General features: G+C 50.3%; 1 protein-coding gene and 1 long non-coding RNA gene across 2 annotated transcripts in view; one reads left to right on the top strand and one right to left on the bottom strand.

The window, feature by feature from the left end:
* Nucleotides 1-280: 280 nt before the first annotated feature.
* WIPI1 (WD repeat domain, phosphoinositide interacting 1) overlaps nucleotides 281-27,307 on the top strand; it is a 32,810-nt gene continuing 5,783 nt past the window's right edge. The window contains exons 1-8 of the mRNA XM_029928368.1: nucleotides 281-444; nucleotides 6,378-6,460; nucleotides 7,851-8,020; nucleotides 13,137-13,233; nucleotides 21,738-21,835; nucleotides 22,400-22,492; nucleotides 23,172-23,242; nucleotides 24,034-24,141. Of these exons, the coding sequence (XP_029784228.1) occupies nucleotides 365-444; nucleotides 6,378-6,460; nucleotides 7,851-8,020; nucleotides 13,137-13,233; nucleotides 21,738-21,835; nucleotides 22,400-22,492; nucleotides 23,172-23,242; nucleotides 24,034-24,141 (800 nt within the window). The 5' untranslated portion in view covers nucleotides 281-364. The remainder of the gene's footprint in view (nucleotides 445-6,377; nucleotides 6,461-7,850; nucleotides 8,021-13,136; nucleotides 13,234-21,737; nucleotides 21,836-22,399; nucleotides 22,493-23,171; nucleotides 23,243-24,033; nucleotides 24,142-27,307) is intronic.
* Nucleotides 18,677-22,042, bottom strand: LOC115282378. The gene is made up of 3 exons (XR_003904621.1): nucleotides 21,926-22,042; nucleotides 21,361-21,479; nucleotides 18,677-18,821 (listed from the first exon to the last, which is right to left on the bottom strand). It is a non-coding gene; the product is annotated as an uncharacterized LOC115282378 (long non-coding RNA).

Genomic DNA, 27,307 nt, shown 5'->3' with positions numbered 1-27,307 from the left:
GTCACGCTCCTGCGACCAATGGAGAGCCGCGTCGCTGAGCTGGGGGCGGGCGGCCACCAGGGCGGTTCAGCCCACAGCTGTCGTTCATTGGCTAAGGGGTAGCCCCCGCGTGGACTTATAGCCAATGGTGGCCGGGGGTGGGGACACCACCACCTCAGCTGAGGGGTTTGGCTTGGACGCGCCGGGGGATCTGGGCCGGGCGTGGGGGGTGGAGCGAAGCAGGGACGGGGCGGAGCGAAGCGGGGCAGGGCGGGGCCAGGAACGGAGGGGGGGGCGGCGACCCGGCCAGCGGAGCCGGCGCCAGCGGGCTGCTGAGGTGGCTGTCGCCGGCTCGGAGTTGCGGCTTTCCCGGGTCGAGCCCCCGATGGAGGCCGAGGCCGCGGATGGCCCCCCGGGCGGGGTTGAGGCGGCGCTCAGCTGCTTCTCTTTCAACCAGGACTGCACGTAAGCCGCGGCGCCTGCTCTGCGGGGAGCTGGGGGGGAAAGTCGTGAGCAAGGGTCTTGTCCTGTCGGCCACTTGTTGCGGGAGTGGCGCGGGCCCGCGCCCCCAGAGGGCCTCGGCGGCGCGGCAGGGGCGGCTCCGGGCCCTCGGGTCTAGGTGGGCTCCCCCTCCCCAGGCGGGGGTTCGAGCGCCCCCACCCCCGCTGCGGGCTGAGGGCCAGGAGCTGCCGGCCCAGAAGGAGGGAGGGCGTTCGCGGGCGGCGTGGGGCTTGAAGAAGGCTACGGATCCGGTGGGGGCAGAGGTGAGTGCCCCGAGTGGGGGTCTCGGAAGGAGGGGGCAGAGGCCAAAACAACGGAGATGGGCTGGGAGGGGGAAGTTGCAAGTTGGCCCTAGGCGAGGTTGCGGGGCCCAGGAAGATGGGAGGACAGGAAAAACTTTCTCATTTGTCCTTGAGCATCTCAACGTGGCATCTGGGCAGGGCCTGGGACAAAGAGGCAGCCTATCCGCGCGGCCAGGCCAGCCCCCGGTCCCAGCCCAGCTCGGGGCATCTCGCCCTTCCACCCCTCTCCCTGTTTTCACACAGCCCCCTTGGCGAGGCAGAATCCTCTTCTCCGAGTCCAGGAGCCCTTTCCCGGGCCCCGGCCGCCTTCTCTGAGAAGCCCGAGCTCCACCCTGTTGCTTTTTGAGTGCACTTGTAATGTTTCATTTCGATGTGCACATTTGGACTTTGGCCAGAGAGTTGAACTGTATTTCAGACCTCTCGAAAGATTCAGTCCCTTAGACGCGAACGCCTGTTTAATTTCCTTACCTCTTTGCATGGAATTGTTAGACACCAGTCCTGGGGACCATATGGGATAATCACCTGGGAATGTGCACCCCAGCATCAAACAGCGATGACCACTTTCCAGCTTCCCACTTCCTGCTGTACCAGTTTCTGTCGCGTTCCTTGTTTGAAATGGGCTTCGGGCTTGTGCTCTGGCTGCCCGGGACTGGGGCTGTGCTAATATTGAACATTCAGTGGTGTAATTAAGGCCATCCTGTACCATAAGTAACTCTGGCTTCCATTCTCTTTGTTTCTGTTTAAAAACACCCTATACCAAACAATATGCCTTTGTTCGGGGAAGGGGGGGCGGAACCTGTATGTGTAGTCGGGCATTTGGGTAGTGTGGACAGCTTGGTTAAATGGGTGACTTTGAAGCTTTTTTTTTTTTTGACCACAATCCACAATAAGAAATGCATATTACAACATCCCTGATACCCACATACAGAGACTACCTCCCCAAAGTGATTCATTAAATAGTGTTTACTCTTTCTATGTGTGATACCTTCTTTTAAAGCTGTTTGTAACTCACAAACTGCTTTTAAGATCTCCTTATGGGCTGAGACCCACAGTTTACAGAAATGATGGTGTAGATAAAATTCTGACATTTTGTAAGAAGCATTTTGCAAGAGAGGATGGCTGTTGAAATGCCAGAGTGTTTTCCTTCCCAACTGAACACGGGACAAGGAAGGGAGTCAGTTTGCTAGTTCGTAGTAAATGTTCCAAATTCTGCTTTATTAGATTTTTTTTAAGCGGGGTTAGTTTTTACTCTAGCTGAGTCCCCGCTTTGTATAGCACTTGGGTTAGAATGTTATTTTCAAAGATCTTGGGTGCTTGGAAAGTTAATTTCCTTGGTTTCTACTGTCAGTTCTGTTTTCTTGGATGACGGCTTTGCTGGACAGCTCTGTCTCGCCTATAAATAAAAGTTTTTGTCAGAGTCAGTTGCTTTGAGCCACAGAGGATATGACATTGGGTTTTAAAATAAGTCAAGCCCCTTACAAATGCATTTAGGAGTATCAGTGTGTCTTTTTCGGTAAGTGCAGGCTGAGTTTTGGAATCTTGGAGTCTTCTTCGATCAAACTTCAGGCTTGGCACTGTGCTAGACACTGTGGGTACATTTTTTCATTTGATTGGCAGTACATATTTGTCCCAAGCCCTATTCTTGTGAGAGGTGAGGAGAGATTTTTTTGGTTTTTGTCCCCGCAGGAAGGCCTTGTAGATAAAATAAGGTTTTAGTTTTAATTCCTTGATTCAGCCTCCTTTGTGACCACTGCTCAATCATGTAAAACATAGTAGTAATCACACCACTATCTTCTCATGTATAAAATTTGTCCAGGAGCAGGGCTTATGTTTGAAAATTATTTTTTTATTTCCTAAAGACTTTCTTTTTAAGCAATCTCTACACTCAACATCGGACCAGCAGTTATGATCCCAAGATCAAGGGTCACACACTCTACCGACTGCCAGACGTCCCTGAAAATTATTTTAAATTGCCAAGTCTTTCGGTTGATATTACAAGAGTCTCATTACATTTTTCCCTTACTTACAAGCTTTAGAAACATCGTTTGTCACTAAACATGTCGATATTTATGTGAATAAGTCCATGTGAAGAAAGTTGAAAGCCAGTAATCACTGCAGAGTATATTAAAAAAAATTTTTGAATCATAAAAATAAAAAGGAGGTTCACGTATAATTGACACATCCAGCATTATGTTCGTTTCCAGTAAAGAGCCTATGGTGATTGGACGTTTGTGTACCTCGGGAAACAATCACCACAATAAGTCTACTAGCCATCTGTCAACCCACACGGTTAATGCAGTGCAGTATTTCCCATGCTCTACACTCATCCCCGTGATGTATTTATTTTATAACTGGAAGTCTGTATGTCCTAATCTCCTTCACCAATTTCATAGCCACCCCCCCCAACACCCCTGTCATCTGGCAGCCACAAATCTATTCTTTGTAACTATGAGTCTTGGTTTGGTTTTGTTTTTCTTAGACTCCACATATAAGTGAAATCATGTGATATTTATCTTTCTCTGACTCATTTCACTTAATACTCTCATCCGTGTTGTTGCGAATGGCAAGATTTTGTTCTCGTTTATGGCTGAGAAGTGGAGAGAGTGTGTGTGTGTGTGTGTGTGTGTGTGTGTGTGCGTGCGCACGCGCGCGCCCGTGTGCACATGTGCACACACACCATGCCTTCTTTATCCATTCATCCTCTGATGAACACTTAGGTTGTTTCCGGATCTTGGCTGTTGTAAATAATGTGGGAATGAACATACAGGTGTATACGTGTTTTCATTTTTTCCCAAGAAAGATACCCAGCAGTGGAACTGCTGGATCATATGGTAGTTCTCTTTTTAATTTTTTGAGGAATCTTCATACTGTTTTCTGGCATGACTGCAACAGTTTGCATTCACACTAAGAGTGCGCAAAGACGGCCTTTCCTCCACGTGGTGGCCGACACTTGTTATTTCTTATCTTTTCATAACAGCCGTTTTTTACAGGTGTAAGGTGATACCTCATTGTGACCTGCATTTGCATCTCCCTGATGATTGGTGCTCCTGGGTGTCTTTTCATGCACCTGCTGGCTCTCTGCATGTCTGCTTTAGAAAAATGGCAGTTCAGATTCTTTTCAGTTCTTACCCAGGCTGTTTTTGTTATTGAGTCATATGAATTATATATTTTATTTATACCTACAAAGTTAATGTGGTATTAACTACTGTATTATATATATTTATATATTTTTATTCCATATATTTATTTTATATATATTAAAATATTTTATATGCACTTATTGCATATATTTCATATATTAATTTTACATATTTATATATTTTTATATTTTATTTATATAAAATTTATTTTAGATGTATTTATTGTATACATTTTTATATATTTATTATATATTTATGTATATTTTTTTCTATACAATATATGTATTTATTACATATGTTTATATATTATGTGTATTGATTACATGTATTTTGTATATATTGCATATGGTTATATGTATTTATATATATTTATCTATAATATATATTTTCTTATTTTATATTATAATATATACACTATGTATTTTGGATATTAATCCCTTGTTGGACATATAATTTGCAAATATTTTCTTGCATTCAATAGGTTGTCTTTTTCATTTTGTTGGTTTCCTTTGCTGTGCAGAAGGTTTTTCATTTGACATAGTTCTGCTTGTTTGTTTTTGCTTTTGTTTCCCTTGCCTTTGGAGTTAGAGCCAAAAACCATTGCTCAAACCCATGTCAAGGAGCTTACTGCTTCTGTTTTCTACTATGTTTTATGGCTTTGGGTTTTGTGTTCAAGTCTCTAATCCATTTTGGGTTCACACTTGTAGGCGGTATAGACAGTGGCCCAGTTGCATTCCTCTGTGTGTAGCTGTGTAGTGAAGTCCCAATGTCCTCATTAAGGCTGCTGCCCTCCAGCCCCTCGGGTCAGCCCCCCAGCAGGTGGCAGGGCGGCCCGAGCTAAGCAACGGCCTCACCGACTGAAAGGTGACCACAGTCTCCTTCCTATCCCTGTGTCCCAGGGAGGAACAGACATTTGGGTAGAAAAAAAACAATTCCAGGGAAAACCACATGACTGCCTCTTTTTTATTTTTAGGATGGTGAAACAGGAGCCTTGGCCGTCAGGCCCGCCCCGGTAGACTGCCCACGTTAGCATATGCTCCCCTGTGCAGAACGGATCTCACCTTTTCAAAGACTTGTTTCAAGTGAGGAAGCTGGGCTAATTTTTAGGTCCACTTAGGACTCTTTTGAGGTCTGTTTCAGCTCTGACATCCCATTTTCCCAGGGTGAAAGTGCCCGAGGTCGGAACGCTTATACTGAGTGTGCCCCGTGGGAGATTCTACTCATCACTGAGGTGTTGCTGGATGGGGGCGGGGGGCCAGCTGCTGAGCAAAACAGACTCCTTTGCTTTCGTCCTATGGCCAAGCAGACTGGGTTCACGGTCTTTCTTTGTCTATTGGTCGAAAGTGAAAAATTAAGAACACAAGATTTATTTAGCCCACATTGTTGCAGCTGTGTTTAGTTTTCGTTTTGTTGGTTGGTTGTGATACTAGCTTCGTGGACTGTGTAGAGGAAGTGTTTTCAAACCTGGCTTCACGTTAGAACACTTGCACTAAAAAAAGAAATAGAGGGAGAGAGAAAGAGAAGGGAGAGAGGGAGGGAGAAAGGAAGAAAGGGAAGAAGGAAAAGAAAGAAGAAAAGAATCCAGTTAAACAAAAAACTCAGTGTTGAAGGAACAGCGATAGACAGTCATCAGTATTTTTTTTTTAAAAACTTCCAAAGTGAATTATATGTGTGTCTGGGAATGAGAGCTACTGGTATAAAATATCCAAGGCGTTTTCATGGAAAATGATGGAAGGAAATTTCCATTAAATTGTACCTACTGGGGTGCCTGGGTGTCTCAGTCACTTAAGCATCGGCTTCAGCTCAGGTCATGATCTCATGGTTCATGGATTTGAGCCCCGTGTTGGACTCTGTGCTGACAGCTCAGAGCCTGGAGCCTATTTCAGATTCTGTGTCTCCGTCTCTCTCTGACCCTCCCCTGCTTGTGCTGTCTCTCAAAAAATAAATAAATAAATTAAAAAAAAAAAATTGTACCTACTAATGACCGTGCCTACTATGATCACATATTTTTTTAAGCCAAAAAAACAAAACAACAAAAAAAGTCAAATAAAAAAGTTACCTCTTCACAAAGTACTTCTCAAAGAACCAGAAGACCCCTAATCGTGTTTGGTATAGTACCAAGATGACTCTTCTTACATGTTCCGTCTTTCCTATTTCTGCCCGGCTGAGAAAACACAGTCACTGGCAAGTTTGACGTATTTGATGAATTTCAGCTCTCTGAACCATTTCACATCTGTGTGTGTGGCTGTCTTTGACCGTCCCCACGTTAACGTACCTGCCCGCCTGGCCAAGGCGTGCCTCGCCGCTTAGAAAGTAACCCAACATCGAAATAACCTGACGCCGTATGTTTGTCTGTCCGCCGTGAGACTGCGGGGAAAGGGAATGTCTAATTGGGCGGAGGGGTGGCCGGTCTACAGAAGCTGCTGTCATTCCCACGTGTCCTTACCCTCCACAGATCCCTAGCAATCGGAACCAAAGCCGGTTATAAGCTGTTTTCTTTGAGTTCTGTGGAACAACTGGACCAAGTCCATGTAAGCAGTAAGTATGTGTGTGAGATCTCTGGGACACCAGATCCTCCCTCTAGACTTTAATCTGCGGGGCTCCTGAACCGTCTGCATTTTTCTCCCTGAACTGTCAGACTGAAGGAGTCAGTATTTTTCAGACTTAAATATAAATCATTGTCTCACTTGGCTTAAAAAAAAAAAAAAAAAAAAAACCACAAGTAAGCACTTAGATTTGGCAATAGTTTAGGTAACATTTTCTTTTCATATTAAGAAATCCTTTGTTTGGAACCATAGTGTTATACTTTTTCATATACTTTTATGCACGGTCATCAGTTTTTATCATTGTTACATCAGAAGGTCACTTGGGATTTTTTTTTCTTTTTTTTTTTGGCCGTTAGATTGGCGCTGTAGAACATTAGTAACATTCATTCAGTCATGAAGGTGCTTTCTTTGTTTTAATTAAGCGGTGCTGTCCTATTTGCATAGTTCGTACTGAAAATGTAGAAGGGCTCCCAGTGAATATTACAACAAAAATTAGTTCTCTTGTTACCTCAGGGTAAGTAATAATTTGTGTCATCATAATGGTGAAGAATATGCAGACTTCGGATTTCCTGGAAAGAAAGTGGTTTGGTAAATAAGCACGTTGGGTCGCTAATGTGTTTGTTAAGATGTTATTTTTATTATACCGTTTTCGTGGCTACTTTGCTCTGTATCTGTCCTGTGTCATCCCCTGTGGGACCCGCCTAAGCACAAGGAAGGCGCACATATGAAGAAGAATGTTCTCAGAAAAACACTGAGGTCTCTACCTGTGGGAGCTCAGGAGGCTTACTTAGTTGCCTTCCTCCCGAGCTCAGAAGTCCTTCCCTGGTCAAAACACAAGATGTCCAGATTGTTCTCAACAGGGAAGGGATTCCAGACCGGCCCAGGGAAGGGAACCACCAGGGGAGGGGGCACAGACATAATTATGTTACTGCCCCCACCCCGCCATGGCTGTATCCTTGGTGCCCATTGGCAGCAGGGGCCAGAATTCTAGAAGCAGAGATTCCCCAGAGTCGTCAACCCTTGGAAACCTGTCATGGAGAAAGGGTGGGTTGAGATTGTCCATGCCTCCCAGATGTGTTTTCCAGAACACACAGTGGTGCCCTAGAGAGGATGCTGCCCCACAGAGGACACCCGGGGAAATCTCTGGAAGACCTGCCTCTGTGTTCTGATCACGAACGTTTCCTGCAGGTCTTGGAAAGGGCTTTGGAAGTGCTCCCTTGGGAAGAAGGCAAAGCTTCGCTATGGGGGGAAAGATTGTTGTAAACGTGTGCTCATGGAGGGCGCCCGTCAGTGGGCCGTGGAGGCCGCTGGCTGACGGTGTGAGCTGGGCGTAGTGCGGGGAGACCGGACTCTGTGTGACCTCAGGCTCCCTTCCCCCCCAGACGAGATCCCGGATGTCTACATCGTGGAGCGTCTCTTCTCCAGCAGCCTGGTCGTCGTGGTCAGCCACACGAAGCCGCGGCAGATGAACGTCTACCACTTCAAGAAAGGCACGGAGATCTGTAACTACAACTATTCCAGCAGCATCTTGTCCATAAGGCTGAACCGGCAGGTGAGCGGGGGGCACCTCCCAGGCGGCAAGTCTCCGCTAATTGGCACCCAAGGAAAAGATGAGTATCTTTAAAGATGAAGGTTTTTGAAAACAAGCATCAGATACAAAAAGGAATTTTAGGGGTGCCTGGGTAGGTCAGTTGGTTAAGCGTCCAGTTTCGGCTCAGGTCATGATCTCACGGTTCGTGGGTTCAAGCCCCACGTCGGGCTCTGTGCTGACAGCTAGCTCAGAGTCTGGAGCCTGCTTCAGATTCTGTATCTCCCTCTCTCTCTCTGACCCTCCCCTGCTCGTGCTGTCTTTCTCTGTTTCTCAAAAATAAATAAAAAACATTAAAAAAAAGATTTAAATACTCAGGCCTGGGGTCGTGGGGACATGTCGAGCTATTCTAGGATCTGTTTCAGTGATGCGGCCTCCCTGGTCCTCCGCCTCCTGTTCTTTCTCGAACGTTGGCCACTGGCAGAGCGAACCCTCTTCCGCTGGATGCAGGCGGGCAGAAATCGGGCTCCGACACTGTCCCGTGAGCTACTGCAGGGACACTGACCCCGGAAGAGCATCTCTCCCTGGTTTGGTTGGGCCCTGGACAGCCCTGGACGGTGGCATCCGTTGCAGACTGGCAGTAATGCCTCTCAGAATGAACCCCCTGAGGAGGAGAGTGGCCCCACCGGGCTAGCTCTGAAGGCAGTTGTAAAACTGGCCCTTCTCTTGCTCTCTCCTTGGGCCTTCCCGGCGGGCCAGGTGCCCAGCCTCGTGTCCCACCTCTCCCCTCCCAGCTCATCCTTATAGATCGTCCTTGTCATTTTTTCCTTGTCCAAGGAAGGGTTATTCTTATCTCATATGTACCGTACATTCTTTTTAAAAATCGAAGTTTTTGTTAAATAAGTATTTGGGAGTATTAGCAGAGCGTCTCTTAAATTATTAAATTTTAGGGACGCCTGAGTGGCTCCATCGGTTAAGTGTCCAATTCTTGGTCTCGGCTCAGTTCGTGGAGCTGATGATACAGAGCCTGTTTAGGATTTCTTTCTCTCTCCCTCTCCTTCTCTGCCCCTCCCCTGCTCATGATCTCTCTTTCTCTCTCTCTCTCAAAATAAATAAATGTTATTAAAAAAAATTATTAGATTTTTCAGTCCTATAAGGGCCAGGACTGTATCCGTTTTGTTCACTAGTATAGACCCAGTAGAAAAGACAGTGCCTGGTAGAAAAAAATGCTCAACCAATACCTGTTTGCTGAGTGCCTATTAAATAAATAAACAAATAGATTCTGTATGTGACCGTGCAGATCTTTCTATTTAGTTAAATATTCCCAGGGCAGTGGAGGCCATTGCGTTCATCAAGAGCATTGTTTTCTTCTTCTTACCTAAACTATTAAATGCTAATAATTTTTCAAATAAATGAAGCAAAGTGCTTTCTTCTGTTTATGAGAAGAGATTATTTCTTCGAGTTGGTCAACTCCTTTGACTGACACCCACTTACGTCTATACGAAGCAGTGTGGTAGAGCCGAGCCTGAGGAGTCGGATGTGGGGGTATTTAAGTGAGGAGGAGCAGGAGTAAAGAGGGAAGTCAACGGGGCTCTTGGCCAGGGAGGGCAAGGCAGTTTGAGAGTTTTCAACTTGAAGGCTTTTAAGCCCAATTCTTGGCTCCAAGGCTCTGTCTGGAATCTGTTGGTAGCTCATTAAATTTCATTGCAAAGCGTTTTATCTTTGTATATACGGTACTAGCCAGTGAATAAAAATTAAATCTCCTTTTGTGGCACCTGATTGTCTTTTTAAACTTGTTTAGGTAAAAGTCCTCTAAAGACCACAACCCTCCAATAGTATGTACAGTATTTATTTCTAGAATCTCTCCCTTGTGCTCTCACGTTGTCATTAGCAAGCGAGACAAAAGATTACTCAGGCGTCTGAGTCTGCTAGCCTTTCGATGCCACCCTGTCCTCAGCGTAACGCCCATTACTGTTGAGGTCCTCCTCCACCAGCGAACCTAGCACCGCTCGGCCAGAGGGCCAAGTTCCCTGGAACCCGCTTACAGCTCTCTCTTCCTTAGCATTTCTTCTCCTAAAAAGGTGGTTTGAAACAGGTCTGGAACATGCTTGGGCTCTGCTTTTCCTAAAACGTACAGACCAGGGTCTTCGCAACTTTGGGGTGATGCCGGTGCTCTGGCGCCCCCTGCAGGAAGCGAACAGGGCGAGCGCCGCGCATCCTGCCCGCTGTGGCCCTCTTTCCCTCAGGTCTTCCTTCTTAAACAACAGGAAACAATCCTTTTTTTGCGTAGGGAGTTATGAGAGAAAATCCCTATTTTCTTCTAAAAATATAAAGAGGAAGAATATTTCGTAATTGCGGTATTTTCCACTCTCAGTTGGTGTTTTTCCCCTTGTCCTTGACTGAGGAAATGTGTCTTATGGAATAAAGATGGCCCCCAACCCCCCCACCCATATATTTCCATCTGTAAACTGTGACGGTGCTCGGACCATCTGTTCTCACAGGCCCTGGTTATCCGGGGGAAGATTCCCCGGATTGCAGCCTCTGAAGCTGTATCCAAATCTGTAGTGCTCAAGGGAGGGCAGACACTATGAATATATATATTTTTAATATTCATTTATTTGGGGGAGAGCGCAATCAGGGGAGGGGCAGAGAGAGGGGGCAGAGGATCAGAAGCAGGCTCTGCGCTGACAGCTGCAACCCCGATGCAGGGCTCGAACTCACAAACCTACAAGATCATGACCTGAGCCAACATTAGACGCTCAACCGACTAAGCCACCCAGGCGCCCTAGAAATATTTTTTTAATCACTAAAAGGAGCTACAACTTCTAAAACCTAAAAAAGTCGACGAGAGCCAAAGTGACCAGGAAGGAGCAGGGCCAAGGTCCCACCCAGGGTTCTCCCGGGACCGAACACTGGCTGCTAAAGAAAGCAGGTTCCAGGGCCACGTTCGCCCCAGAAGCACACTTGCACATGAACTTGGGACACGGTGCCTCCTTTTCCTCCCTTGCTGTTATCTCTCTGTTTCCCTCCCATTTACTTCTTATCTGTGGCCGGCAGGGGTCACCAGAAATTGGCCAAGCGGACCCCAGGGTATCTGGTGCCATGAGAGCCTGTGGGGAAGATGGTGGACGGGTGGGAGGAACTGGGCGTCGAGGCTGTTCCTGCATGAGGCACATGTTGAGGACCTACTGTCCCCGGGACTGGGTGTGGGGGGCCAGGGGGCTCTCGGATGCCTAGAGTACCTGTAGTCCAAGCCGTAGTAAGTGCTGGCAAAAGGCGACATGATCGGGTAAATCAGGGAATGTATACTTCACAGAGAAAGGCTAATGTTTGCCATCAATTTTGAGACCCTATTGGAATTATTTTTTTACCCCTCGGCACCCAGACCTCTGTGTGGGCACAGAGCCTTAATTAAAATTGAGGAAGGTCTTTACATTTTGTTTCTCTGTCTGGTAAAGGTTATGGTCTCCATTTCTTCTGAGCTGTGATTGGTCCTCCTGGGAAGACGGCAGGACGGGCTCTTCCCTGGAGGAGAGCCTATCAGGGTTCATTGGCTTATTTTGGGGTAGTATTTTTGGGTGCCTTGGTCTACAAGCATTCTCTTTGGGGATAAAAGGATCTGGCCTGAGGACGGTGGTTCTCCATCGTCAGTGCATCAGAATCAGTCGGGGTCCTGGGTATTGGTTTGAAATCTCCCAAACCAGAATCTCCAGCGACGGGCCAGGCCTTGCCCCACAGGTGCTCAGAGCCCCGGTCAGAGAACCACTAGCTTAGAGGAGGGCAAGTCAGACATGTACACGGGTGAGGAAGGCGAATCGGACGTGTGCAGAGGTGAAGAAGGCGAGTAAGATGTGTGCAGGGGTGGTGAGCAGCTGCTCAGAGTGAGAAAAGAGCCATCCAACCAAACCTTCCTTCCCAACAGCCCCTCACCAACACCCAACATCTGCACTTGTACAGAGAGCTATGCGTTCCCTTCCTTTACACACCCAACGTCCACCCCTGGGCCTCTTTCCACTCGGGAGAGAGTATGGCCATCGAGAGGAAGTGTGACAAGCCTCATAGGAAAAGAGAAGAGTCTCCCTGCACTGGAGGGGGGTGGGCGGGGGGAAGGAGCCGAGCATGGGCGGGGGGGAGGCACCTGGGGCCGGAGGTGCGCACAAGGGTGGAAGGGCTTTCCAGTTCCCTTTCCCAGGGCCGCAGAGAGCACGTAGATGAGGATCTGGAGGAGAGCGGAGCGGAATGCAGGGAGAGGGGATGACACCTGTGACTAGCACTGCAGGGGGAGCGAGGAAACCCATGTCCGCACGAGAGGGAGATTCGAGAGGGAGATTCGTTGTGAACACTGAAAGGGAGCCTGTCCGCAGGAATGGGAACCAAAAAGATGACCCAGAATTGGCCCAAATGGCAAAGGGAGTCTGATTGGGAAGTGTTCAGGAATTCCTGTTCTAAAGAAAGGGGAAATACACCCCAAAATCTCAATCTCTAAATGAAAAATTTTTAATTTTTTTTATAGTTTAGTTATTTTTGAGACAGAGACTGAGCACGAGTAGGGAAGGGGCGGAGAGAGAAGGTGACACAGAATCTGAAGCAAGCTCCAGGCTCTGAGCTGTGAGCACAGAGCCTGATGCGGGTCTCAAACCCATAAACCGGGAGATCATGACCTGAGCTGAAGTCAAACCTAACCAACTGAGCCACCTAGGTGCCCCTAAATGGAAAAAATTTAAGATCTTGTATTTTATGCTTCTGTTCAGGTGGATAATGTATATGTGTGTGTGTGTGTGCGCGCATACGTACGTATATACATGAACATAATCTTCACATCGATCCTCAAAATTCTACCTCCTTTACAAGGCGACCCTTGACTCAGGCTCAGGTCACAATCTCATGGTTCGTGAGTTTGAGCCTTGCATAGGGCTCTGGCCTAGAGCCTGATTGAGATTCTCCATCTCCGTCTCTCTCTGCCCCTCCTCTGCTCTCTCTCTTACTCTCCAAAATAAGTAAATAAACATTAAAAAAGAATTCCACCTCCTTTAGGCTTAGAATCAAGTCAGGGCTCACACGAGAGGTGAGTGATTTCGGTTTGGTCGGCGTCTTTCCGAGGGCCCGGCCCCGAGAACTGATGAGTCTGTGTCGCTTACAGCGGCTGCTGGTGTGCCTGGAGGAGGCCATCTACATCCACAACATCAAGGACATGAAGCTGTTGAAGACCATCCTGGATATTCCTGCAAACCCAACAGGTGAGCTCAAGAATCGGGGAGGGGCCCCCCACAGATGTCACATCCAGCTGTGCCTCTCACAGACTCGATTCCCTCCTCCACTGAAAACCCGACGCAGTATTTGTGGGGTCTGACTCCCGGTGGGCTTTCCCTTGGCGCCTTGTGTTCGTGGGAGCAAATTCCAAAGACATTAGGTGTGTGCCCTCCAGGGCAGCTGTGTGGAACCCCTTGGGTCTGGGATCCGCTCTCGGCAGACGTGTCCAGGTATTTAAGGCAGGCGCCTAGGAGATTTCATGCATCTGATATTCAGAGTTGTTTACCCCTAATTATTTTCTGTGGTTGTTCAGTACAGAGCAGGTGGAATCATTAGAAGCAGGTTTTGACCTGGTGTGTCTGCTTGCGTAGGAGAAAGGCTGTAAGGAATGTGTTTTATGACGTGACAGTGAAATCTCTACTTGGGTGATGTGCCGGGATACTAGTTTTTAACCAAACTCTTTGGATATAATACTGTTTAGTAAGTTCCTCATGTAAGAATGGGAATTGATCGGTCTTGGTAGGTTGAGAGAGCGGATGACATGAGGCCAAGAAGCTCGAAGTAAATGAGAGGGACGCCTGGGTGGCCCCGTCTGTTAAGCGTCCAACTTTGGCTCAGGTCATGATCTGGTGGTTTGTGAGTTCGAGCCTCACATCGGGCTCTCTGCTGTCAGTGCACATCCTGCTTCGGATCCTTTGTCTCCCTCTCTCTCTGCCCCTCCCCTACTCACGCTGGTGCTCTACCTCCCTCTCAAAAATAAACATTGAGAAAAAAAAAGAAGTAGATGAGAAAGAAGTCCTTCCTCGTGCAGGATGGTGGGGTGAGAAGTAATTACACCAGAATAATTTGTGTGTCCAGTGATTATTTGTGTGTCAGGTTAATATTTGTAAGTTATATTCTAGTGTATCCGTAAGTGACTGCTGCAATTTACCATAGTTTCCTAATTCTTTGACTTTCACTGAATTTCAAGGTCTATATGGCCCAACCCAAGTCACTAGGCTCTTTGGGCCTCAGTTTGTTTGTAAAATGGGATGGTAATGCCAGGATCAGCTGAGAATTACAAGACGTAGTGTTTGTGAAAGCGACCTGCCCACAGCCTGCCATGCAGTAAAATTTCCTGTGCCTCCTTTCCTCCCCTCTTCCCAATTATACAGATGGACCTTTGCTGTCAACTTCAGCGCTTTAAAATTTCAGCTGTGAAAAAACAGATTTTAAAAGATCAAAGCGGGGCACCTGGGTAGCTTGGATGGCTGAGCGTCAACTCCTGACTCTGGCTCAGGTCATGGTCTCACGGTTCATGAGATGGAGCCCCACGTCGGGCTCTGCACTGGCTTGGAAATTCTGTCTCCCTCCCTCTCTGCCCCTCCCCCAACTTGCTCTCTATCTCCCTCAGAATATATAAAAATGAACTTTAAAAAAAATAAATGATCAAAGCCATCGAGGCCGCTCTAAAATTCTGTGAGATGATGACTTCAAAGCTTATTTCATAAAACAGAAGATGGTGAGTGAAGGAGCTACGGGCCATCAGTGTTTTGTTCTAGGAACGTGGGGTTGAACTGATCTGGAAAACGTACACATTGACGATGCACCGTGTGCCTCCTGCGGGTGTAGGCGCGGTGAAGCACAGATAGGGTGCTCCCAGCGGGGACCCTCGATCTAGCCACACTAGTCCCCGGAGGCTGCATGCTGGGTGACACGGTACAAGACAGGGGCTCTGGCACCTTGCGGGGCCAGGACCCAGTGTGGGACCGTGCGGTACAGACAGTTCAAAGGAGGATGTGCTCTTCTGATAGGACAGGGGAGGTTCTGCCAAATCTGAGCAGAACTCTTGGATGGGATGGGGGAGGGGTGGACCTGAACTTGACCTTGACACATTTGGGCCAGAGATCACCCAGGCCTCCAGGAAGCTAGAAGCAGCCTCCGTTCTCCATTTCTCTGGGAAGGTTGGGTCGGCATGGCCAGCCCCTCTCCGGCGTTGGGCCTGCGTGTTAGCAGCGGTCAGTTTCACGTACTTGTGAGGCATACGCTCAGCCCGCCTGCAGGACCCGCCCCGCTCCTCCAGGAAAAGCGCTCTCTCCCCATCGACTCCTAATTTTTAACAAATGTAGCTGTTTTCCATAGCTCAGAAAAACCCTTGGTTGCCTCACTTTTTGCAGTTTAAACAGAGAGGAAGGAAGATCGGAAAGGGTGGGCCTTCTGTGTTTTCTGATCGAGACAACGAGTATTATTTGTAAAGGAATAATTTTACCTCAAGGAAAATTAGAAACAGTGGGAGGTGGTTGTTTTTTTTTCTCCTGTCCCAGATAAATGTTATGAATGGATTCAAGGGCAGAGTTAGCATTTCCTTCTGAAAGACCACGGGGTGGGTCCAGAGACCAAAATATGTCTTATGACACTTTTGATGTTCTTTGGAGAGATCGCCCAAGACGTTTTCAAATGCTGAAATTTATAATTAGCATCTCCACTTCCACTGAGCTCCCTTTGTACTCCAGTAGAACGGGAGATGATCATGTTTACCCCCCGCAGAGTTATTTTGGGGAGGACTGACAGGGAGGGCAGGGAGCGAGAGCAGGAGCAAAGTCCCGGCTCTCTGGGTCCTGCGGGCTGCCGGCTGGGCTCACTCACTAGCCCAGCCCCTGCCTGGAGGGCAGCCTGACGCAGTCAGAGTTGCTGTGCTCTCGGTGAGATGCCCAGTTCCTTGCTCCGGAACAGTCATCAGCCTCTGAGCTGTCCATCCTAGGAGTATAAAATACTCAGAGGCCAGGAGTCTCCTTGATTCTCATTCCCTCATTTATTTATTTTCTAAATGAAAATATAAGAAACTCTGGCTCTTGATTTGATAAATCCCAATCACAGAGGAGACGGAGTACAAGACAGGGGCTCCAGCGCCCCCCACCCCCCGCCCCCTCCAATTGGCTGGAGCGCACAGATTCCAAGTGTATCGTAACCTAGTGAACTCCAGATAAACGATGGACACGGAGCTCTGCCATGGCTTCCGCTCAGTATCCAAAGCAGCTATAAATTTCCTTCCTCTTGTCCGTGTCTGTGTCACGGCCATTCCTGTCGTGTCAAAGAGTGAAGGCAGTTTCCTTTAAAGGGTTTGGCCCAACGGGGCTCAGAGTTAATTTCCTGCCAGCACAGCTGTCTGCAAGGCGCAGTGAGCATGGAGATCCCCATCCTGAGTTCTGCCAACTGCAGTCGCGGCGACCCCCCTCGAGTCCTTGGGGGGGCAGTCCGCAGCCCCCAGCAGCCTGTGGAGTAGAACAAAGCAGCGGTTACCCCACAGCGAGTGCTCTTTGTGAAAAGGGTGATTCAGACAGGGAAACGGGGAAACGGCTCCTCGTTTGCAGTCGCCAAGAACATTGGCGAATACAGAGATTTCTTCCTATTTTTTGGAAACTGGAAAACATATTCTGAGACATTCAGCGACCCAGAGGGAACTGCATGGTATAAATCACTGTTTACTTGCACTATAAATACCCAGGTGAGGGTGATTTAGAACCCTAGGACTTCCTTCCAGGCCTAGCCGATGACCCCGTTGGTTCTTGGCACTGATAACAGACCCTTTTTTCCAGCCATAGAAGAATCACAGCCAAGCAATTTCAGGAAAGTTACCGCTGACAGTGATTTATGAGAATGTGTATCCATTCTAAAATAAATCCAAAGGCCACACCAACACCTAATTCCTATATATAAAAGAAAAAAACTAGAAGAAAACAGGATCAAATATGGAGACTAGTGGAAAGCCTCTGGGTTTTAGAATAATGAGTGATTTTTTTTTCCCCCTTGCTTCCTATTTTCTGGATTCTGCAAATCTTTTACACTCTGACATTTCTGTTATAAAATGCTATCAGAGACAAAGCTTATTTCCTCCCTCAAGAAGGCTTTATGTGACATCTGTGCTGGAAGCAGAAGACAGGTAGAATGGTAGCATCTAAGCCTGAAGCAAGCTCTTGATGCTTTCCTTGGGACCTTCAGAAGAACTAAAAATGCATTCTTAGAGCTGGTTGGATTTGTCTGAGAACTGGACCACAGGAAACCAAAGGAACTCACGTTAAGCATTTCTGGGGACCTTCATTGAGTCCGCAGAAGTTGGTGTGCAGGACGCCTGGGCTACACTCAAGTGAACTGTCAGAGACGTGAGCCCAGAGGCGAAGCTCTCAGATGCGTGGCTATGTGTCAGTGTGCCTGTCCCTGGCCGTCATCTTTTCCCTGTTAGAATTTGGTGTGTCCCTTCACTCTCTAGTAGACACTACAGAAAGCTCCATGTTAGCTGAAGAGGTTAAGCCTTTCTTCCTTTCTGGGATATTTACATTTTAACAACAACAAAAAACTCTGAAGGTCACCTCACACGGTCAGAATGGCTTTTATCAAAAAGACAGAGATACAAAGTGCTGGTGGGTGTGGAGAAAAGAGAATCCTTGTGCACCATTGGGGGGAATGCAAACTGGTGCAGCCACTATGGAAAATAGTATAGAGGTTCCTCAAAAAATTAAAAATAGAACTACCTGATGACTCAGAAATTTCACTTTTGGGTATTTATAAAAAAGAGAGAAGGAAAGAAGGAAAAGAAAGAAAGAAAAAGCAGGAAAGAAAGAAAGAAAACATTAACCCAAAGAGTAGTCTACACCTCTGTGTTCATTTACAATAGCCAAGACATGGAGGGTCCGCAGAGGACAGGTCCGCCACAGCCCAGGGCGCTAAGCCTCAGCCGCCTGGAGGCTCCTGGGATTACCCACTGGAGGCCAGGCCGGGAAAGCTGCTGTTTACTCGCCAGCCTGCTCGCTCTCTGGAGGAAGTCGAGGCTGGGTCCGAAATCACAAGGGTAGTTTCTGAAACTGTTGAATGTTTGGGGGAAAGTTGGAGAGGCGAGGACGCGGACAGACACTTACATCAGAACCTGGAGGACTTGACGTGAGATTTTAGTGACAGTACGGGCACACTGTGCCTGGAGCTTCGGCTCCTAGGGGCCCCGAGGACCCCGCCGCCCCTGCCCAGCAGGGTTCTGGCCGTCTTGACTTGAAGATATGACCCATGTCTAATGAAATGGAGCACCCCTTGCCCAAAGTCCCCTCACAAAACTTTCGAGCCTCCAAAACCTTTGATCCTCAGAAAATCAGTAAGGTCCCTTAAGAAAACTGATTGTAAGCCTCAGGAAACTGTCTTTGGGATTAAGAGTATTTGAGAACCTCTGAGCAGGAAGCATCTGCGCAGCCTGTCTCCCTGCGGGGCAGGCGGGTCCCTCTTCACCCATCCACCCGGGCGCGGACCTGTCCATTAGATGAATAGATAGAGAAAATGTGGGGGGGGGGGTGTATAAAAGGAAATCTTGCCATTTGGGACAAAATGGATGGACCGTGAGAGCATTACGGGGAGTGAGAGCCGGAGGTGGGTGAAATGGATGGAGGGGGTCAAAAGGTACAGGCCTGCAGCTGTAAAGTCATGGGGTGTCATGTGCTGCACCGATCGCTGGAAGCTGATCAGCAAAGCTGTCATCACGAGAAAAGCCATCTCGGAACTGTGCGGTGGCAGACATTAAGAAGACTCACGTGGTGATCCTTTCGTGGTGGGGCACCTACAAATAACCGGCCATCATGTCGTGCATCCAGAACTAATATATATCAATTATACCTCAATTGAATTTGAAAAACAAAACAAAACCAAACCCTAAAGGGCAACTGGAAGTATTTGTCCAAGCTTTCTGTTCAAATACCTCCTCGTTCTCCCTGCCACAAAAATGGGCCTTGAGATTTTCAGAGGGAGGGAGGGTGTCAGCAAAGGCTGACTTCACGTCTCAGAATGTTAGCGCTGGTCAAGATCGCCGTAGCCCCCACATGTCGGGAGAAAATGAACGGGCAGCCTCAGAAGCCCGCAGATCCCTCGGCCAGAGTCACACGGCAGGGGGCAGACCTGAGCCCGACTCCGTGTCCTCAGCCCAGCCCTGTCAAATGCCAAATGCCTTTATTTCTCCTAACAGCCAAGCTGAGCCGTAATTCACATGCCGTGTGATCCGCCCACTATAAACGGGGCACCATTCCATAGCTTTTTCCGTAACCATTACTACAGTCAACTTGAGAACATTTTTCCTCACTCTAGAAAGAAGCCCCCATACCTCTTAACGTCACCCCCAGGATCCCCAGCCCAGACAACCCTAATCTACTTTATGTCCTTCTAGATTTATCTCTTCCGGACATTACATGTAAGTGGAATTATAATACAACATGTGGTCTTTGGTGACTAGCTTCTTTCACTTACATATTAGAGCATGTGTCCATTCTATTGTCTAATAATATTCCATCGTGAGGATACTGTTTAGCCAGTATTCATCAGCTGATAGACATTTACATTGTTTCTACTTTTTTTTTGAGGGGAGCGGGAGAGAGAGAGCATAAGCAGGGGAGGGGCAGAGGAAGAGGGAGAGAATCTTAAGCAGGCTCCATGCTCAGTACAGAGACGGACACAGGGCTCGATCTCACGACTATGAGATCATGACCTGAGCTAAAATCGAGTCAGATGCTTAGCCGACTGAGCCATCCGGGCACCCCTGTTTCCACTTTTTGACTCTTATGATGTTGCTACATTGTATGACTATACATTTTAGCTTCTCCTGGGTATATACCTAGGAGTAGAATTGGGGGCTCGTGTGATCCCTCTCTGTTTAACCTTGTTAAGGATGCCAGACCGCTTTCCAAAGCCACGCCCCGTGTTCCATTCCCAGCAGCAGCTCAGGACGGTTCCAATTATCTGTCTTTTTGGTTATAGTCATCCTAGTGGGTGTGAAGTGGTATCTCATTGTGGTTTTGATCAACGCTGCTTTTTTTTCCTAAATAAAATTTATTGTCAAGTTGGCTAACACACAGTGTATATACTGTGCTCTTGGCCTCAGGAATAGAGTCCAATGATTCTTCAATTACATATAACACCCACTGCTCATCCCAACAAGTGCCCTCCTCAATGCCCATCACCCATTTCCCCCCACCACCCCTCAACACTGCTTTTTTAAAAAATTTAATGTTAATTTTTTAGACAGAGAAATAAAGCATGAGCAGGGGAGGGTCAGAGAGAGAGGAAGACACAGAATCTGTAGCAGGCTCCAGGCTCTGAGCTGCCAGCACAGAGCCTGATGTGGGGCTCAAACTCATGGACTGTGGGATCATGACCTGAGCCGGAGTCAAGACGCTCAACTGACTGAGCCACCCAGCGCCCCCAACACTGCTTTTTTTTTTAAACATCGTGCCCAGAAACCTCCAGGGCATACCCACCCCATTTGTAAGATCTCTTTGGTGTGTTCCTCAACATTGATTTTTTTTTCTCTGCTCTTCCCCACAGCATATTAGGTTAGATACATTTTAGCCTAAAGTTTTTATTATATAGTAAACCCATTTAATAACTTGTAACAAAGATGTTCGTTGCATTTTTTATTTAAAAATATATCTCTCTTGCCTAATCTTGAAGGTCTTATTCTGACAATGCTTTTCGTTCTAATAATTCTTTGAATTCACCACTGTCAGGGTACACTTCTGTTAATCCAGACCATTGTTGTGAAAACCCTTTACTTTGATGCTTTTTGGATTGACCTGCCCTTGAGTCTCCTTACAATCAAAAATAACATAGGTCAGCTCAACGGCGTGATTGGCTGTTCACACTTCCAGAATATTGTCAAAGCATCTTACATTCAAAATATCCTCTTTCGGGGCACCTGGTTGGCTCAGTCGGTTGGGCTCTGACTCTTGATTTCAGCTCGGGTCATGGTCTTGTGGTTTGTGGGGTCGAGCCCCACATTCAGCTCCACTCTGACGAGGCAGAGCCTGCTTGCAATTCTCTCTCTCCCTCTCTCTGCCCCTCCCCCAGTTGCCCTCTCACCTTCTCTCTCTCAAAATAAATGAACATTTAAAACAAAGTCCTCCTCCTTTAGGAGGCGTGGCTCAATGGCAGATGCACCATCTTAACTGATGATTCAGCCCTCAGGTGAACTCCACGTCTGGGGGTGCCCGTCTCTCCCACCAAGGCAGGACATTTGGCTTAGCTACAGGCAGTTTCTAAACGGGTCCTTCTCTGCACCCTCCGCCTCTGGTTCTCCAGCTTGATGTGACCGGCCAGCCGTATGCACTCACCTGCAGAAAGGCTAAGCCATGCTGCCTTGTCGTTGGTACGAAGGTTTATTTCCGTGAAAAGTAACTTCTCTCACAGCCTCGGAGGGTAATGGAAGAGAAGTAGATGTGCTTTCCGAGCCCTGGGGTAAAATGGCAAGAAGAGCGTTTTCAGTAGTGTGAGTTCTTGTTGCTTCGTTGTGGAGAAGACACGGCCGATGTCAGGTCATGGGGTTTTCCCCTTCGAACTTACTTTAAGGGCATAAATGAGAAAATTAGAAGTAATGTAAAGTCAACATCTGCTAAGCTGTTCCTCCCCTCGCCAGTAGGTGGCGCCATAGTCGCGCCGTTTTGGGATGCCCTTTCCCGGCTCGGTTTCATCTGCCTTCGTTCCTTGCCAGGTCTGTGTGCCCTCTCTATCAACCATTCCAATTCTTACGTGGCCTATCCTGGAAGCCTGACCACGGGCGAGATTGTGCTCTATGATGGACACTCCCTGGTGAGTTGGCAGGGACGAGGTGTGGAGGGGGGAGCAATCCTGGGGGAGTTTGTGCTGGCCACAGCGGTGGGGCATGGAGAAGGTAATCACCTCTGGCCTCGCTGCCATCAGTCACCGTGGCCGTGAGGCAGCTCGCCTGGCCCGGTCAGACGTCCACAGTGTAGCAGAAACTGCTCGCCAGCCGGCGGCCCTTTGTCAGACTGACGGTGTCACTCCGCGCCCTGTCACAGCCGGCGACAGTGAGCAGATGTTTCACATCCCCTGTCCCCTGCTGTCTGAGGCTTCACGGAGCACGGGACGATTGCCGGGGGAAGTCACCTACAGCCGTGTGCAAGTCACAGCCGCATCGCCCGCCTTGGGCACGCAGCTGGCAGAAGGGGTAGAGAGGGAGGGCCCTGGGGACAGAACACAGACATGCTCAGAAAGGATGTACAGCTTCTATGGAAATGGCCGGTGGAAGGAGAGAGGCGGGGCGCCCAGCAGGTGCGGGAGGGTATCAGGGCAGAAAAGAGAGGAGAGGGATCTTCCCTGGCATCAGCACCCATTTCCCCTCGCCACCAACAGAAACCAGTGTGCACGATCGCAGCCCACGAGGGGACGCTGGCCGCCATCGCCTTCAATGCCTCGGGCTCCAAACTGGCAAGTGCATCAGAAAAAGTGAGTTCGCTCACCTCGTCTCCCCGGGGCTGTCTGGTCAGGGCGCCGCTGGACGGCTCCCTTGGGGCCACCAATCTGAAGAAACCAGACTGGTGACAAGGACTGACTGGTCTCTGGGCCCACTTGGAATCAATTTCCGCGGGGAGTCCCTAACCCACACATGCCGTGTAGACCAATACGTTTATGAGTTCAGCAGGCCGGGGACTTGTGCTGTGCAGGAGACGAGATATTTGGCCTAGAAACTCGTGATCTCATTGAGAAATGTGCATGCACGCCCTTCCTCAATGCACATAGATTCTGCATTTCATAAGCAGCGCCAACAAAACGTGCTGTTCAGAAATGGATCTCTTCTGACTGGAACAGGGAAGGCAATCGAGTTGAATTTCAGATGCCGCAAAGCATGTTTCTTGACAGGCAGAGGCAGTGTCCCAGGAAGCCTGGCATTTCGAGCAAACGCGTGCAGAGCCTTAGGGGTCTAGGGGTCGGGAGGGAAGAGGGACCCAAACGTGCCAAGAATTGCTTCTCTGGCAACGTCCAAACAAAACCCCTCTGTCACCACTCCGTGCCTCCTCAGCGACAGGTGTCCCACACCGGTAAGACAAACCCCTCCCCCCATCTGAAGGGACGTCTCCGTCGGAGGCCATTAATGCTACGAAATGCCCCCTGCTTGCTTTCTCAGGGCACCGTCATCCGGGTGTTCTCCGTACCTGACGGGCGAAAGCTCTACGAGTTTCGGAGAGGAATGAAAAGGTCTGTCCTCACCCTGAAGCCTGCACGGCACCCACTGGTGGCCCGCCCTGCAGGGCTGGCAGCCACCAGGGCACACACAAGGGTGGCCTTGTCCCCCCCTGCCCCCGCACTCCCCCTTTCGCTGGAGGAGATACCGCTGTGCTCCGCGGGGAACTGCCTTAGACGCTGTGCTGGGTGTTTAGTACACCCAACAGCATGGCTACCGGGGTTTCGGGGGGGTGGGGGACAGAGAGAGAGAAAGAGAATCCTAAGCAAGCTACACGAGGTCAGCTCTGAGCCCAACGTGGGGCTTGATCCTATAAACCATGAGATCATGACCTGAGCTGAAATCAAGAGTCAGACACCTAGCGGCCAGAGCCACCCAGGCGCCCCATGGCTGCTGTTTTAACACAGGACTTCAGCCATCAGAGCCCTTTTCTGAGGTGTGCAGGGGCCGCTTGCAAAGGAGAAATAAGAGGGCGAGCAAATCGCCATCCAAACACGATGTGTAAGGCGAATGGGCCGGATCCTGTCGGCTGCAGCGTCTGCAGCCAGATCCGTGCACAGACCAGCTGGAAAACGGAGATGCTAGAAACCGGCGGCGCCTCCTTTCTTCTCTCCCGAGCTCGGGGCCCCTCGACGCATCCTCCCAACATTAATTTCTAAATATGACTGATGCGGGGTCAAGGAGACATCAGAATTCCTAGACTTTCCAGGACATGGTTGGTGCCCTCCCAAAGCTGGGTTCTGAACTAGAAAGCCGTCACCCGCCTCTTGCGGGCTCACTGGTCTGTACGTCGCTGTGTTCGTAGGTACGTGACCATCAGCTCCCTGGTTTTCAGCATGGACTCACAGTTCCTCTGCGCCTCCAGCAACACGGAGACCGTGCACATCTTCAAGCTGGAGCACATCACCAACAGGTAAGTACGCGCCGGGCACAAACCAGCCGCTGGGCTGGAGGAGCCCGGCCTGGTGGGCCTGCGCCCCACCGCCGTCCGCGGAAGCGACGCCTTCTCTCTCTGAGCGCCACGCGCTCCGCTTCACCCGCCGTCTCTGCCGCCACTGCGCATGCGCGGGCAGAACCTCGTGGGCGTGATGCACGGACGCCCAGAACCCGGGGCCACTGTCCTGAGTCACACCCCGCGTCTGCCCCTTAGCGCGCTCCGAGACCCAGGCGGGCGGCCTCCACTTTCTGTGCTTTCTTGAAAATACGCGTCGATGCGTCTGGGGCTGGCTGGGAGGGTTAAGTGAGTTCGGTGACCTGAAGTGTGTCGTGTAGCGCCTGGCACAGAGTGGGCGCCAGTACGCATTCAGTGACCTACGAACCACTGTCACCACGCCTGCCTTCAGTGCCTGTGACCTCCCTGTGACGGGAGCACACGGAGGCCGGCGGAGAGGAGCACGGCTTAGCTCGCAGCCGGGGGTGAGGGTATCAGTTTCCTCCTGCTGCTGTAACATGTTTCCAGGGACCCAGTGGCTGAAAGGCGCGCAGGTTCTTTAGCTCACCATTCCGGAGGACACTAGTGCGGGCTGTGGTGGCCGAGTTCTCCGCCCAGGGTCTCACCAGGCAGAAATCCAGGGGCCACCCGGCCACGCTGGTACCTGGAGCTCAGCTCCTGATCTCACCGTTCGTGGGATCGAGCCCCACATCTGGCTCTGCCCTGACAGTGAGGAGCCTGCTTGGGATTCTCTCCCTCTCTCTCTGCCCCTCCCCTGCTCACGCTTTCTCTCTCTCTCTCTCAAAATAAGTAAATAAATATTTTAAAAAATTAAAACACAAGCCTAGATCTCTTCAGGAGCTTTATTTTTATTTATTTATTTTTCTTCTAGAGAGAGCACATAAGCAAGGGAGAGAGAGAGAGAGAGAGAGAGAGAGAGAGAGAGAGAGAGAGAATGAATTCCCAGCAGGCTCCATGCTCAGCATGGAGCCCAAAGTGGGGCTCGATCCCATGACCCTGGGATCATGACCTGGGCCGAAATCAAGAGGCATATGCTCCGCTGACTCGGCCCCCCAGGCGCCCCCTTCATGAGCTTTAATTCAGCATCTGTGGCCGCAGGTTGGAGCGCGGGAGGGCAGCTGGGCAGCCAGCGTGACCTTCGATCCTGAGGTGTCATCACGGAGTGACCCAGAACCAGGACTTTAGTCACGTCTTCATCTGAGTTCATTACTGGCGCTTCAGACAGGAAGTTGCCATTTGAACTTGTTTCCCTGTACAGGCTCCCCTGTTTCCGTCCATGAGCACAGAGACGGCTGGGAACAGCACCCCCCACCCCACCCCCAAGTGGCTCTTGACCTTCCCCTTGGCCGACAGGGCCTCTGCAGCCCTGTGTCTCTGGCCACGGCCCTGGACCAGGTCCATAACGTCTCCTCTCAGCTCCGTTATTCTGCTCAGTCTCACTCCGTCTAGCCTCTTACCAGTCCATCCTGTATCTTCTCGATGGTCTAGCTTCCTGGAAGTGTTCCTTCGAACCTGACCCTCCCTCCTCAGAAACCTTTCCCCCCTTTATCTCGGGGAATGAAGTCCCAGCTCCTCCAGCTCAGCATTCAATGCTCTCCTCGGTGCCGGCACCTTACCTGCTGCGGCGGCCACACCGGCTTGGCGGTGGCTCCCTCCCGGAGGCGCTGCTCCCCTGCCTCTTCATCCATAGGACCCTCCTCCTGCCCTCCCACCCCACCCCTCCTCCTGTTCTCCTACCCCTCCCTTCCTCCTGTTCTCTCACCCCACCCCTCCTCCTGTTCTCCCACCCCTCCCCTCTTCCTGCCCTCTCACCCCACCCCTCCTCCTGTTCTCCCACCCCTCCCCTCCTCCTGCCCTCCCACCCCTCCCTGCCTGAAACCAAGTCACACCTGCCTTCTGAGCCCTGCCCCAGGGTCAGCACCACGCAGACAGCATCTCCTCCAATAGCACCTGCTGTGTGCAGGCCACAGTGAGCCGCTCTGCCGGTGTCCCCTGCTCTGCACTCAGTGGCCCCACCAGGTGACGAGTTAGCTGACTGAGCTGGCCCCCGCCTGCCAGAGGGAAAAGTGGGAACCAGGAGGGAAAGGAGCGCTGTGCCCCTCCCCCACCTCTGTGGGCCCCGAGGAGTGGTTGCCCGCGCCCTTCCGGAGGCCCCTCCCGTCTCTGTGCCGTGTCTGCATGGGGGTGGCCGAGGGACAGGACCTGGATCGCAGGTCTCCGTGAAGCTGGCACGGAGCTCTAGGGCAAGCAGGACAGGTCCCAGGGTCGGGAGGGTCCCAGAATACCAGCAGAACCCCTAAAAGGATCCCTCCATTTCTGAGGGGAACATCAAGGCCCAGAGAGGTCTTCCCAAGACCACCCAGCCGGTGGGGAACCGCGAGAAACAAACCCCGGTGCCTCTGAACTCCAGCCCAGGTGCCCCGCCAGGCTCCAGGCTGCAGGCCAGTGGCCTCTCGGCAGGTGCTCCCAGGAGCACGCCGCCAGCCTGCTCCCTGATGCGCTGCCCGGTGCGCAGAGCACAGAGCGGGGGACGTGCCCCCACCGCTGTCACGTCCCGGCGAGCAGACCAATCACCCCCTCTGTCTGCTGGACACCCTGGGATGGAGGTGGAGGCCTGCAGGGGGTGCCCAGGTCCCCTCGAGTTCTCTCTGCCACCACGGCTCGCTGGGGACCAGGGCGGCTTCAGGGCTGTCCTCACACGCCACCCAGAGCATCCCACCCGGAGCTTTGCTGCCCACTCCGTCTGGCTGGGGGAGGCCCTGCCACAGAGATCACAGTGTCCTTCCGTGGGCCCGAGCCAGATTGGAGTGTCGCTTTCAGCGTCCAGATTGTCCATCCCCCCTCCTGCCCCAGCCTAACCCCCTTTCTAGCACCCTGGAGGTCAGGCTAATCACCGCGGGCAACGTTTTTAATGTCGGGAAGTGGTCACACTGGGAACCTCTTAACAGCTTCGCAGTGGTCCTTCCGAAGGACAAACGAGCACTTAACGCCTTTTGAAAACTGCCGGAATAGTCTGTCCCAAGCTGTTCCCAGTGGGCAGAACATTATGCTGAAGGCTCCGTTCCTGCCTGCCGCGCTGAGCGCAGCTCACGGCACCGGGCCGTGCAGAGTCGGCGCGGCGCGGCGC

This window comes from Suricata suricatta, chromosome 17 (assembly GCF_006229205.1).
Source record: "Suricata suricatta isolate VVHF042 chromosome 17, meerkat_22Aug2017_6uvM2_HiC, whole genome shotgun sequence".
NCBI lineage: Eukaryota > Metazoa > Chordata > Mammalia > Carnivora > Herpestidae > Suricata > Suricata suricatta.
Note: the sequence above shows the minus strand (reverse complement) of the source record. Positions and strands in the feature narration are given on the sequence as shown.